We start from the raw sequence: 15,808 nt of genomic DNA, 5'->3' as shown, positions 1-15,808 counted from the left end.
CTGGGAGATCCTGCTTTTTCTGGTGGACCGAGTGTAGGTGTTCTGCGAAACAGTCTCCCAGTCTGCTTCGGGTCTCACCAATATATAAAAGGCCACACCGGGAGCACCGGACGCAGTATACCACACCAGTATTACCATATTGAGGCAAAATTTTGTGTTTAAACTACACAATGCCACATGACCTAATTCATTTTTCTACTTCTCCAATATTCAGCAAATAAGCTCAAAAGGAATAAGTACATACTTTTAATATTCATTCCCAGATGTTAAAGATTTTCTTTATACTCTACCGTACATCCCTCACATCTTTTAATGATATTCAAACTATGATATCCTTGCTTATACAAGATATAATTGGTCTATATTTTGCTGAAAAATACAGGTGGTTCCAAACAGAAACAATGGCATTTATTCCAACAAGTCCAGGGCTGCCATGCATGTGCAATCTTATTTTGAAATCCTGAGCTTACCATCAGTGAGTTTCAATATCCTCTGCTGCATTAGCTCAGATCAATCTACCCTGGATATCCCCAATCATAAATGTTTGGGAAACACTTCTCTGATCTTATGCCAAGTTACTTCCTGCAGCAGGATCAGTGATCCCATTAATGTCAATGATTGTAGACGCAGGAAGGTAAGAAGGTAAATTCCTTCTTTTGGATATACAATTTATGTTTTTAGGGGTTTTAATTATCTAAAAGCACTTAAGGAGTTCGCTGATTTTATTCTATTATTAAAACATAAATATTTCAAGATTTTCTTTTACTTTATTATTATTAAAAATCACACATTCATAATTATTTAGAAATCCTAATAATTTTGATAGCCAGCAAAGATGAATGTAAGGCATTGCTAGCTCTCTGGAGAATGTACTGTAGCAATTAAATCTTCATCACTAGACTCAGATGTTTACTGCCAGTAAGATATGTCCTCGGTATCCACTCATGAACAGTAGACTAGTATTTTAAAAATCCAGGAGAAATCATGCTGATTGTTCCCAGTAGTTTCAAAGAGAACCATCTGCATTCAGCTACTTGCAGATAACTATGTGCGATGCACCTTGCCCTCTGCTCTATGGTTTAACTCCTTATCAACAGGTTTCCCCAACATTACATTTGAGTCTACCCCACTTCAATTCTATGCTAGATAAACCTCAAAACTTGTATCATCAAATCTTGCAAATATTTTGTGGGTCAGGCTGCATCTGTGACCATTTGCCAGAGTTCACTGTTTCTCTTCCCACAGATGCCACCTGACCTGCAAAGCATTTTCTGATCAGATCAGCATTTCGCTTTTATTTTAACTTCCAGGATCCAGAGTTTTTGTTTTAAGTTTCTTGAAAATGTGTACGCTTTAGGGGGCATCTCACACGTGGAACATCAGTAGAAAATAGCAATGAGTCAGGACAAGAACCTGAGAGAAAAGCTTGTGTTTTGCATGTGGCAAGCTCTCATATATTGCAATATGATGAATGACCAAAATCATAAGTATTAACCCAAGGATAAATATTGGCCAGAACATAGTGGGGATTTGTGATGATGGAGTGGAAGTAATTTCCTTTTTCTTTAAATTAATGTCATTGCATCCAGTCCATCTGAGAGATCATCTGGTTTAGCTCCCCTTCTGACAGTGCAGCACACTCTCAGATATTGAACTGAAGTATTAACTCCAATGTCTATGCGAACGTTCATGAAATGGGACTTAAACCAAGAATCATCTGACTAAGAACAACTGAGCCACAGCTGACACTTGCTATGTTAACACATTAATGCAAAGCAAAGCCTAAATCCTCAGGAATAATGGTGTAATAGACCCAATTCAGTAATTTGGCATGTGCTTGTAACTTGCTTTCTGAACAAATTATATAGGCTCACCAAAGTATACTTACACAAAATAAAAGCTTGAAAACTCAAGGTGTAAAACAACTTCAGTCATTTCTGAAACTGATTTATTATTATTTTTTTTTTTTACAAAGTATAAATTCCGAATAAGGGAAAAAGAAATTCTAAGTAACTATTTTACAACAAAGGAAGCCAACTGTGGCAAGCCCAGAGGATACACAAAAATCTTAATTAAGTGAACCACTCAAGATGAAAGCTTAAAGCAAGTATTACAATTATTTCATATTAGTCAAGCCTCAGGAACATAGTAATCATTGTTATGAACAAAATGCACAACAAACATGCCCAACAAACAATGTGAAAATGATCAAATGACCTATGTTAATGAAGTTGAGTGAACAGTAAATAGTGACCAAGAGATCCAGCATTACACATTCTTCCTTAACTTCTAATCAGATAAAAATAATCTAAAAGTTAGCATCTACGATAGTGTAGCAGTCCCATGGTATTGCACTGGACTCTCAGCCTGGATATTTGCCAATAGATGAAGTGTTTAAAACCGAACAGACTCAGATCCTTATTACTTAGAGGCAAGACTGCTACCATCTCTGTAACACCTAGCACCTGAAAGATGGCATTTTCCATTCAACTAACAGTGGTATTTGACACTACAAAAATAATATTTTCTTTGGTACAACAGTTTCTGCAACCAGAAAGCTCTGTAAGTAAATTTCACAAGTTGGTCCTCTGAACCTCGTGCTAATGGGGAAGCAGCTTCTTCATAACTGTGTGTCATATTTGTAAATGATTGACAAATATTAGCTGATATCAAAGTTCATCAAGACTGAGAATCTAGGAAAAATAAATCTTGAACACTAGAAGTTTGAAATTAAAGCAAACAAGCTAAAAGTGCAGCACAGGATGTTTGGCATTTGAAAGAAATAAACAAAAGTTAAACACTTCAAGAATGCGTCTTGTAAATTCCAAAAGAAAATGTAATACTTTGGGAAGCTGAAGGACATGTATGAGAAAAGAGGTTACAGGGAAATAAGTGGGGGAATGGCAATGATAGGATCGCAGCAGAAGCCAGCATAATCTATAGCTATAGCCTTCTTCTGTCATAAAGAAAATATGACAAAAGATTCATGGATTAAACTATAAATTAGCCAAGTATACAACTTAGAACATCCCGCAGTCAATATTTGTATCTTGAATTGACTTGGCTAAAAAAAAGCAAGAAGAATGCTTTTCAAATCTTTTCAAAGCTTCAACTAATACCAACCGAAAAGTTCAAGAACTAATATTAGAAGTTGACCACTCTGTAAAGTACTGTTCATGGTTGCTGGGATGAAGGATGGTCAGAAATAAAAATGCTCTTTCTGGATTATAACACATCATCTAATTCTCATTTATGATTATGATTATTACAAACATCGAGTTTAAAAGACATAAGCACAGTGGTTAAGTCATCTCAGCCTGCCTGTATTGGTCCCTTTAATGTTTCCCTATTTTCCAAAATCTTCAATGACGTTCCAGCTATGAAAAAATTCACACACGAGTTAGTTCCCTAGAAATAACTGGACAGAAGCTGATCCATCTACTGGTGAAAGCACACAGATTATTAAGAGAATTAACAAGAAGAACAAAGTCATTTTCAGTACCAGTAACAATACAGAAATTATGATCTTATGTTCTTCCTTCTGAGGTAAATTTAGATATCTGTTGTCCTAAAAGAATCAGTATTTTATTTTTCCAGCTCCATTATCCAGTGTTCTTTTAAGTATCCATTGCCACCTACACCAAGTAAAACACCTGAGTTTTTCCTTAAAGTATTTATAAATAGTTTCTTGAAAATGTGTAAACTAAAAGAACAGCTTAGCCCCAGAGGATGTTGTCTCATTCAGCTGTATCTATGTATAGCTGAATGATAATTAAACCTGATTTGATTTGTTTAATATTCAGTGTTTAGTAACCTTTTTCTTGTCAATTCTCTGCATTTCAAAATAGACTCCAAAAGGATATCTTTTTTCTTTCCTTAAGTAACATTATAAAAGACTAAAGAAGCATATTTTTCAGTACTTTCATCTCAACAAACAACTGTTTCTTCTAGAAAATACATAAATTTAAAAGGAAAAATTAACATTTTTGGAGAAAAAATATGAATATAATTGTGCACAGAACAACTTGGTTAAATATGCACATTAATAAAATCAGTATCTATCATCCCTCAGTGACATGACATAAGAGACATGCACTTTGACTTAAATTTCTCTTGGATTTTCACAATGAATTGTTTTAAAGTAGCAATTTGCTCTGAAGCAGATCAATTAAACCAGTTTGCATTGGTTTGATGAATGGAGTAACCAATTTATCCAAAAGAACACACCATTATTCTGTTATAGAGGAATATTAGATATTAGACGACCTCAGCACACTCCAAGTCTTAATGTACAAATACTTGATGAACTTGAAGAGTGAGCTAATCTATAGTAAAACTATTCTTTTGAGATGGTTGACTGTTATGCTTCCATGATGGAAGTGTTTATCATGGAACTTAAATTACTTCACCCTCTCAAGAGTAAATTACGTAATGATAGCCTTGAAATAGGTTTGGAGCCTGCTGGAAAATTGGTGCATCTCGATATTCATTGCCCAGAGCTTGAAAGGGGGGGTGGTCTTTACCAATTTCAGTTTTCTAACAGAATAGCTGCCATTTCCAGGGATCGAAGAGTAGCTTTTGCGCAAGTTAAACTTCCAACCAATATTCCTTGCTCAGCTCCCTGTCATAAGCAAGAACCAGTCTTCAGTTCTTAAAGTAATTTTCAAGCAATAATAAACCTGAAATTAAAAGAACAGCTTTTCCATATCCATACCCTGTTTCTCCACACTGCTTTGGAGCACCCAATGATAGCAAAATATACAATCAGCGGCCACTTTTTTGGTACACCTGCTCGTTAATGCAAATAACTAATCAGCCAATCATGTAACAGCAACTCAAAGCATAAAAAATGTAGCCACATGGTCAAGAAATGGGATCTAAGTGACTTTGACCGTGGAATGATTGCTGCCCCTAGAAGGGGTGGTTTGAGTATCTCAGAAATTGCTGACCTCCTGAGATTATCATGCATAACAGTCTCTAGAGTTTACAGACAATGGTGCGAAAAACAAAAAAATATCCAATTAACTGCAGTTCTGTGGGCTAAAATGCCTTGTTAATGAGAGAGGTCAGACAATGTCTTACCTTTAATAGGGTGACCAAAACTGTACACTAGTGGTCACCAACCTTTTTAAGTCTAAGATCCCCTACCTCGGCCTTAGTAAAAGGCAAGATCGACCCCAGATCAATTGGTTACACGCATACGCACCAGGGCAGAAAAGACCAGAAGTAAAACCCCGCAACTGGGAAGTAGGAATAATGTATAAACACCAGGGGTACCCACCCTTTTTTTGCACCGCGGACCGGTTTAATATTGACAATATTCTTGCAGACCGGCCGACTGGTGGGGGGGGGGCAGGGTGTTAAACACGACGGGAATTCAGCGATACTCGAAGCAGGTTCCTTATGTCCAGTCTATTCTGCAATTTAGTTTTTGCGGTTCTCGGCACTTAGATTCTGTCCTGCGCTGCTCATATTTTTTCCCGCTGAAAAAACTCAGCAGGTTTGTCTCTAAGTGCAGGGTGTTTAGACTCAGGGTACTGAAGCAGTTTTGAGGGCTTCATTGTCTCATTTGACAGCCTCCGGGTCCAAGCTCCAGCTTCCCACCCACCCACCGCCAGACGTCTTGACCAGGTGTGGTTGGTCGTGGGTCGGGTGAGAGGATAAGGTCAGGAGGTCCCCGTGCCGGGGCCGCGGCGGTCACAGTCCGCAGAGAGCAATCGAACAATGAGTGCGACAGGGCGCACGCCCACCCCCCACCCCCCCACCCCAGTAGGATTTATCGGCCGACAAAAATTTGTTTCAGCAGAACGCAGCGCGGTAGCTGCTCTGATACTTACAAAATGCTGAGCCCAAATTAGGTCATCTGTGAATATTTTAGCACTGGATTCCCCACGAACATTCGGTGTGCGAAACAGCTTTAGAGGCGGCGCCCATCTATTTTCACTTGTTTTTGGGATCTACTGGGAAAGTCTCGAAGATCGACTAGTCAATCGCGATCGACGGGTTGGCGACCACTACTGTATACAATACCCCAAGTACTGCACCACCAATAACTTGTAAAACTACAAGATAATGCCCCAGTTTCTAAACTTAGTGCCCTGACTAGTGAAGGCCAGCATGCTAACCATCTTTGTCATCACCCTGTCTACTTGCTTACTTGTACTCCCAGGTCTCTCTCTTCCACAACATTCATCACTGCCCTATCACTCACTCTGCAAGTCCTACCCTGGTTTGACTGTCCAAAATAGATCACCTCACACTTATCTAGGTTGAAATCCATTTGTCATTCTTGATCCCATATCTTAAACTGATCAAGGAACTGATCAAGGTCTCTTAGTAATTTCTTAGTAATTCATTGTAACCTGCTTCACTATCAAATAACCTCCTAATTTAGTATCATCAGCAAACTTGTTAACGGTGCTATGTACGTTCATATCCAAATCATTTACATAAATAGTGAATAGAGGTCCCAACACTGATCCCTGAGGCAGCCCACAGTCACAGGCCTCCAGTCAAAGAATTAACCTTCAACCATCACCACCTGCTTCCTATCAATGAGCCAATTCTGAATCTATCATGATAGCTCCCCAATTCCCATGTGATTTAACCTTCCAAGTCAGCCTTCCATGCAGAACTGTGTCAAATATCTTACTAAAGTTCAGAGACAAATATTCATTACCCCACCTTCATCAAACCCCTTAGTTATCTCTTCAATGATCTTCAAAAGATTTGTCAGACATGACCTCCTGTGCACAAAACCATGCTGCATATTCTTGATCAAGCCTTGACTAGCCAAGTGATGTCAGATCTTGTTCCTCAGAATTCTTTCCAGTAACTTCTCTGCAACTGAGGACAGGTTCCCTTCTGTCCCTGCTGCTCTCTAGAACAATGGGATAACATTAGTCACCCTCCAGTCTAATATATCTTCACCAGAGGCTAACAACAAAGCAAGTATCTCTACAAGGGCCTTTGCGATTCTTCCCTGGCCTCCCCTAAGTTCTGGGAGTGCACTTAGTCAGGCCCAGGGGATTAGACCAACATGATGTACTTCAAGGCTGCAAATATCTCCTTCTTTGTAATATGTATATGACACAAGAGCTCATTACACTAATTTCTTTGGCATCCATGATATTCTCCTCAGCAAATACTGAGAAGTAAAGAGTAATAATCTCAGTCTTCTTCTGTGGCTACACTAACTATAGTCAGTCTACACGAATCTCTGAGAGATACATGATTTAAAGCACAGGCATACTCCCTGTAAAGGAATGAAAACCTTCCTTGCACTTCCAAATAACTTGGTATGACTTTATTATGAGTAATGCAATTACATCTTTAGGGTTACAAGCTCAGTAATCCTGAGGATGTAATTGCATTACTCAGAATCCTGCTTTACATAGAATGCATCCAAAAGTGCCAGATAATGAGCTGTATAAGATATTAAGTCAAGAGACTCTCAGATTAAAAATTAATCAAAAGCAAAGCACTGAAGATCTTGGAGGTATCCAGGTTAGATAACATAGGTAGAAATGAAAATTCAAAACAAATGACCTTTCATCAGAACGAAAAATTACTCAGCTGCCTTAGGATCATTTCCATTGTCTTCCATCTACAGAGACTGGCGGTCTCTACTTAAATCTTCACTCCTCTAGTTGCTGAAAAGAACCGAAAACACTAAATAAAATTAACCAGCTACAAGTCTTCTACATGTGTTTTCCAGTCTCCTTATATTCTTTTCTTTCCACAGAAGCAAAAATGGTGCAGAATACACAAAATATGGCTTACAGGTGTCCCCTGTTTTAGAATGTTCGCTTTACGCCACTTCGCATTTACAAAAGACCTACATTAGTAACCTGTTTTCGCATTACAAGGAGGATTTCCGCTTTTACAAAAATTTTTCCCATATAAATTAATGATTCTTCACTTTACTCCATTTCAGCTTAAGAAAGGTTTCATAAAGACGCTCTACCTTTGTAAAGGGGGGGACACCGGTACCTGTAGGTCAATATAACTATGATTTCTGTCAGCAACATTGCAATGATAATCATCTCATTTGATGTATTTAGGGAAACAAGATATAATGGAAGTTGGCAGAGAGACTAGGCTGGTCAGCAGTTACTACGTCCTTATTTACTAGTGCCCACATATCTGCATCTGCATACTTCACTCTGATGGTTAATTTCCAAGGAAAGAAATACTGATAAAACAACTTGGCAAGTAGAATCAATGACAGAATTAAAATGCATGAATGCTCAACGAACCACAATTTCAATCTGTCATTCATGGAGGTGGAGACAGTTTGAGGTATAGATAAGTAACCTTCTATTGTGAAATCAAGGAATTCAAAGCTGGATCTCAGATGACAAAAGAAATAGAGATTAAAATGAAATAGCAAATAGCAGGTTCATATAGACAATTGAAAACTCAAATGAGGATCAAGCAAATAAGATTGGGTTTTCTGGAGGTCATAAAGGAAAGCATGAGGTATAGGGCATAGCTGAAGTACCAAATGAATGTTCTCTACCTGCTTTCATACAGCTGACTATGTTATACTATGAAGTTATCTTATAGTGATGAAATACTAAAAAAACTAAATTAGTAATATAACTTTCATATTAGCAAAGTAAGTTAGCGATCCAGTTAGTATTCTAATAATGTTGCAACTAGTGTAACTAAGTGGTCAAACTAAATTAGTGTTTTACTGATACTAAGCTGGCGTATATAAGTGTACTAATAGCAGTCAACAAAAAAAAAATCATTCTCTGCGGCTTAACCCCTCACAACTACACTAAACAACTAACAAAATGAGAAAGCGTAACTATACTCATTGGCTTCTACCACGCCCCGACCACAGTGACAGAAAATAGATAGTGTACATGGTTCCAAATGACAGAAAATAGATACATGGCTTATACAATTGGGAATGCAAGGTTCTTTACAGATCTGCATTGTTGATAAAATGTACCTGGCATTAAAAAGCTTTACTTCTTTAATCATGTCATTACATCCATTAGAAAAAGAGAAACTGTGAAATGTACTCAGCTATCTTGACACATCTCTCATTGAGCTTCTTCTAGGAACAACATTCCATTTTCCTATATACTGTATATCTTTTTAATCTGCTCTGCTGACAAGACTTTCTACACTTACCTTTAAGGTGTCCTCTTAAAACTCCCATCATTTTTATTCCCATACCACTCTCCCAAGCAACTGGAAGTGCAATATTTGATCTTTTACCTCTTTCCACGATCCAGTGAACTAAACTTTTTATCCAGGTGAAGCAATTAATTTGTACTTCTTCCGATTATGTGCATTACATTTGCCGCTCATGGTGTGACCTCCTCTAAATTGAAGAGGTCAAATGCAGATTGGGTAACCAATTAGTGAATCACCTCCACTTAGCTGACTGTAACTTAATTTACCTTCCCACTAATCTACCTCAGCCTCCGACATTGCTCCAACACTGCTCATTGTAAGCTTGAGGGAAAACAGTTCATCTTTTGACTGAGCACATGGAAGCCCTCAGAGCTTAATACTAAATTTAACAATTTCATATAAACACTCTAGTTGTAAAAGGATCTTGTGCTTTCCCGGTGCACATGGCAAATAAACTCCTTTCGGGCTTTCAACCGGGTACAGGTATTTAAATAATTGGTTAGAATCGGTACCTGTACCCAGCCGTAAGCCAGAGAAGAGTTTATTCACTCTAGTTTTAATGATCCCTCACCACAGATGTGGCTATACACATTTTTCTATTTTTTTTTTGTTTTTTTTCCTCTGTATCCACCAAACATCCAGCATTTTCTGCTTGTGTTTCAGTTTTCCAACTGCTGAAATGTTTCTGCAGTTATTTATTTTGCTCAAACTGTTCTATTCATTGGTAGGGTACCAATAACAAATCAGCCACAGCCTTTGCCTAGCTGTGACCAACCACCAATGTCATGATGATAAAAATAAGTCCACTCCTGTTTCAGTGCTACACTGCACATGCTGATTGCTGAAGACCAAGAACATGATATAGAACATGAATGTATTTTTTTTATATCTTTGTTAGTGTGTTTATAGTTCCTTATTTATAGAGGCCAAAGTAGCAGAGAACAGAAAGAATGGCCAAGCTACGTACTAATATTTGTTATGTGATTTCTGTGCTTTTCAATTCTATTCCTTCAGAAACAAATACTAATGTTTTGCTTACATTTTAAATACCCTTTTAACTATTATTGATCCTTGTAATAATAAGTATAAATATTTTGCACACACTGTATGTATATACATACGAACATATATATACACACATTGATTCAATTGTTTCTGTTACAGAATGGTTCTAATTGCGACCTGTTAAAATCATCTTTACTTTATTGATGCTTATAGAGGAAAAGCTTAACCACAATACGTCTGGAACTGTCACCTTGTTTCTCAATTACAGTAATAGGCACAGAACCATGTTTGCTTAAAATCCAACTGTTTCATAAAATATTAATGCAGTTATTAATTTTAGATAGTGCATTTGTATCTGAGCATTTTGCTCACTCAGAGCTACATAATAATCAGACACTGTGGTCTATGTAAATCAACAAGAAACTTCAGATACAAAGTAGGGGAGAGTATTTAACCCAGAACATAGGTGCAATTTAAAGATTAACATTAAACTAAAGTTACGATGAATTTCTCAGGCAGATCTGCAAGATGAAGAACAGCATTCTGTATTAAAATTTCCAGACAAACCACAAACAGTTATTTTATTAAATTGTAGTTTAGTTATTATAAATAATAAGAACTCGGTAATACTTTCATGATTTTCATACAATAAATTTTGAGATTAGTTATGAACCTTCAAAGGATTTATTGAATTTGTCCCTGTAGATATCTGATTCCAGTTGTCTGGCAAAATCTGCTCTCAATAGAAACTTGACCTGGGTTAGATACATAACCTGGGCAGTGGCTGCCCAGGCCCAAAACTCCGACATAAATTGTTCCAATAAATAACCAAACTTCACACATACAATGAACCTAATGTATAATAAAACTTCACACATAAGATGCTTCCAGTGAATAATCTATCTTCAGATACTGAATGCTCCCAAAAACAATTAACATTAGCTCAGATTCACACTTCTTTGAACATCAGATAATGCAGGACTAAGACAAAAAATCCTCTTCTATAGCTACCTATCTTTGCACAAAGTCAGAATAATAGAAAATAAATAGTATAAATAAATCAACCAGAAGTTTTATTCCAGCATTCTACTCTCTTTTGTCATTCTCTTATGGTGAGATCTGTGGTCTTTACCTTCTTACACGAACAGCAATATAACCTTACATTCAATTTCTATCTATACTGAATTGCTGCAGGTAAGATCAACACTACTAAAACAAAACCTGAAGACATTTAATTAAATAAACAATAAACCTCCATATAACACTGCCTTGGGAACACATGCATTACAGTTACAATGTAGCACAGTCATGGCCTGTTTTATATGAACTCTTTCTTGGAGTCATAAATGTAAGAGCAAGTAATGCAATCAATCAGAAGCATATTAAATATTAAAATGCTCCAGTTCTGTAATGGAGAGACAGCAAGCCAAAAGTTAAGAACATTCTAAGCAAGCTCTTAGGAAACACCATGATAAAATAATGTTGAAATTTTAATACAATTGAAAAAAAAACATCTTGAATATTACCTTCTTTTTCTTAGTAATTCAAGCAGAAAGAATGTAGAGCCTATGCTGACGATGCTGTACCCAACCAGACAAAGCCCCTGCTGCTACCAAGCAACAGCCAAAGGATTTATAGGGCAGACTCACTGTCACAGATGGAGAGTGAGGCAACATCTAAGCATTCAACAGGAAAATCCAACCCATTAAATTTCTTCAGAAGAAATTAGCATTACATTTAATATTATAGCTTGCAGCAGAAAGGCAAATATGAGATCAGCAAGTGGGGTAGATACTGTAGCAGTTGTGAATAGATTGATCCAAACCTCCCCTTCCATTTTTGCACATCATGGTAGTGCCTAAATCCATGTAACTGTCTTATCAGGTATCATGATTGCTTCTAGCTCAGCTGCAACCTCTCCTGCATTTACTGACTGGGAGGGAGAACTAGTGTAAATTGTAAATTCTAATTGATCAGTTCAAATTAGTACTTCAATAGAAACGGTGAATTCAAGAATCGAGCTTATCACACTAAAATATCTCAAAAAATCAATTCTGTCCAAGGCACTTGACAAAGGTAGTCTCTCAAAAAAAAAATTATACAGGGCAAAAACAGGAAGTTATCAAGGAGTCAGTGAATACTGAGTCACAGAAGTAGATTTTAAGGAGGGTCTTAAATCAAAGAAAGCAGAGAGGGGTGGACCAGAGTTCAGGAAGGAAGCTCAATCGAACAGTCTCACCGTCACAGCTGAGTTCGAAACACTACAATGAAGGAGCAGCTGAGTACCAAGAGTTCCAGCAATGACAGTGGAAGTGGTAGGGCAGGAGAAGAGTGGAGAAAGTGGGTCAGGGTTATGTGTTAGATTGAGTTAATTGATAATGAACTCCACGTTTAATTTTAGATAACTGGTTAGGTCTGGGTTATACCCTAGGTAATTTACAGATGCCTTTGTCAAACTCGAAGTAGGAAATGGACTCAGTGTTGCATTGTGGTAATGGAATGGAAACATAATTGGGGTCTAAATTAGACTGTAGTCACAGAAAATCAACACAGAACAACATCTACTTTAAGATGGCTTCACAGTACTTATTGGTAGATTAGCTATAGTTGCAGATGTTGGAATTACAGTATTTACTAAAATTTTGGTAATTCTGTACACTTCCAACAAACAGTTCAAGGTCTGCAGCTTGGTTAGTTATAAAATAGTGGCAGCTGAAAGAGAATAAAATATTATAAGTATTTTTCTTAAACTGGAAACCTCTTGCTGCTTTTAAGACAACATTCCTTTAGAGGTACTACTTGGTTAAAACTCCCCTGCAGTGTCCAGAAGGTGTGTTGCACAATGAACATCAATATTACTGACATCCCTGATGCGGATGTCGTTGCTCTTGAGTGCTGCAAGCTCAGTGGATAGGATTCACAGAAGGTTTGTGGCCTCAGCCACTTATAATCAATATTAGTGACTTTGGTGTTGATATTTGAATAAAACATAGACAAATTTGTTGTCTATACAAGGCTAACAGGGAAAGCAAACTATGAGAATGTAGGAAGTCTCTAGCAGAATAAACACTCAGTGGCTACTTTATTAGGTACCTCCTGCACGTAATAAAGTGGCCACTGAATGGACATTCATGGACTTTTGTTGCTGTAGCCCATCCACTTCAAAGGCTTTACATGTTGTGAGTTCAGAGATGCTCTTCTGCACACCACTGTTGTAATACAGGGTTTTTTGAATTACTATCCTGTCAGCTTGAACCAGTATGGCCATTCTCCTCTAACTTCTCTCATTAACAAGGTATACAGTCAGTGGACACTTTATTAGGTACACCTCATTAATGCAAATATCTAATTAGCCAATCATGTGGCAGCAACTCAATGCATAAAAGCATGCAGGCATGGTCAATAGTTTTAGTTGTTCAAACCAAATTATGAGAATGGAGAAGAAATGTGATCCAAGTGACTTTGACTGTGGAATGATTGCTGTGCCAGATGGAGTGGTTGGAGTATCTCAGAAACTGCTGATCTCCTGTGAATTTCATGCACAGTAGTCTCTAGAGTTTACAGAGAATGGTGTGAAAAACAAAATTCATACAATGAGTGGCAGTTCTGTGGGCAAAAATGCCTTGTTAAGGAGAAAGGCTAGAGAAGAATGGCCAGACTGATTCAAGCTGATGGGAAAGTGACAATAACCATGCATTATAGCAGCTGTGTGCAGAACAGCATCTCTGAGCACACAACACAATGAACCTTGAAATGTATGGGCTACAGCAGCAGAAGACAATAAGCATACATTCAGTGGTCACTTTATTATGTACAGGAGGTACCTAATAATGTGGCTACTGAGTGTATATTACCTCCACCAGATCTGGCAGACATGAGAAGACCTCTCTAAATCATTGTCCATTGCTACTTGTCTTATATATAACACATTGCCAATGTTAACATTCTGACAATTGTCACAGTTACTGCTAATGTTTTTCTGGTCTTATTTGACACAAATCTAAATGAAGTTTGCCTTCATGCTTTAAATGTTCAATGGATGCAAATTTCACCAGGTGCTGCTCAAGGCCCATAGCATCCACCCTGAATTCTCTAGCACCAGATGTGTACATCGGTCTTTTAATCTTTGCAAATTGTATTACCTGCTCTATCTTGTTTCACATTTTCTTTGATTTGGATATTCTCTATGTTACTATGTTTTGTGTGGAATGGTTACTTTGGCTACTGTGGAAGAATGCTCCCACTACAGTTTTCTCTGGTTTCTTGATCAAAAATTTTGGGTGGGGAGGTGATATATGGAATGATGAGTGCGAGAGTACAGGTACACAAGATAGAAAAAAGAATGGAGAACAATTTTTTTTCAGGACAGAAAAGAGAATGGGTGAAATACTGTTAATACAGGCAAAATTGAAAGAAGTACAAATGCAAGAGGTAAATATCTTGATGTATGTGCTTTTTACTCACAGTCCCTGGACCATTCAAGTGAGAGGACCCTTGGAGAGACACAACAGCTAACTGTCTCTGCAGCCGCAGTACTTCCTTTTGAGATTCTCTCAGCACTCGCTCAAAGTCACTCTGTTTTAACTGATCTGGAGTCTCCTGTGAAGACATAAGAAGAGAATATGTGCTCAGATTTATTCTAGAAATTTATGCCTTGAAATAGGAACTCAAAAGACTGATCAATGAGAACACATATTTTTGGAACATGTTGTTTATAAGATTTTTCCTTGGAAACCCTCATTTACTAATATACGGAGTTGGTCAGATTCAGTGGAAGACTGCTAGAGTTAGAGAAGTATTAGTGTTTATCAAACTCTATTTTCCGGTAAGATGGAGGCATGTTCAGACTCAGTAGCCTCTGCAAGGACAACCAAAAATGTTTTTGTCTTTTTTTTTAAATCACAAGACACTGCTGAACATTAAGAACTTCAAGTACTGCAGGTCTCCCCTCACTGAGTCATCTGTTGGCAGGGAGCTGGACTTGGTGTGGACTATGTTGCTGGCTGCTACAGAAAGGCTTTGCAGCCAGGTTGAAGGAAGGCTGTGTTTAATCTAACAGGAGTAATTATCTTAGACATTTTTCTTGTGATTGTAAGACCCAATTGGATATTGATAACATGGAAAGATACAAGTCTGTTTCGATGGTTTATGAGCAGGACCAATGGTGGGGGAGCTGTGTGACCTCGGTTGTAGCATGGACGAGGCCTGGTGCTGCAGTGTCGCCTGTTTGCCCTCACACAGGAGAAAAGCATTGAGAGTCAGTGCGGCGTGTGTCTGTGTTGCCCTCCTACGTGCACTCGGTGAAAGAAAAGCTGGATATGTTCATCTGCAGACTCTGCGGGCTTGCTCTTGCCAACAACATTCATGGATTCAGAGACGTGGGGAATATTATTTATTTCTGTAATTGTAATATGTTTACTCCTATGTGCTGTATGTGCCTTGTGCTGTATATGAATGTTGGTACTATGTTTTGCACCTTGGCCTTGAAGGAATGATGTTTCATTTGGTTGTGTTCATGGGTGTCATGATGGCTGAATGACAATTAAACTTGGAACTTGACTCTGCCCGATGACTCAGAACATTGACTCACACAAAAATAAAATTTATGTATAATGAAATTCAAATATATTAAAAAAAGGAAAATGCTGGA

At 37.7% G+C, this 15,808-nt stretch overlaps 1 protein-coding gene across 8 annotated transcripts in view; it reads right to left on the bottom strand.

Annotated features, from left to right (window-relative positions):
* The window catches only part of LOC140731787 (RIMS-binding protein 2-like), a 311,475-nt gene that overhangs the window by 105,442 nt on the left and 190,225 nt on the right, over positions 1-15,808 (bottom strand). For 7 of the 8 annotated variants that reach the window (XM_073053584.1, XM_073053582.1, XM_073053583.1 and 4 more), the window contains one exon: positions 14,623-14,757. In XM_073053584.1, coding sequence (XP_072909685.1) covers positions 14,623-14,757 — 135 coding nt within the window. Of the gene's footprint in view, positions 1-11,684; positions 11,702-14,622; positions 14,758-15,808 lie in introns of those variants that run through there. The other variant, XM_073053588.1, reaches the window with a different exon arrangement.

The sequence above is a fragment of the Hemitrygon akajei genome, chromosome 8 (genome assembly GCF_048418815.1).
Source record: "Hemitrygon akajei chromosome 8, sHemAka1.3, whole genome shotgun sequence".
Classification (NCBI taxonomy): domain Eukaryota; kingdom Metazoa; phylum Chordata; class Chondrichthyes; order Myliobatiformes; family Dasyatidae; genus Hemitrygon; species Hemitrygon akajei.
Note: the sequence above shows the minus strand (reverse complement) of the source record. Positions and strands in the feature narration are given on the sequence as shown.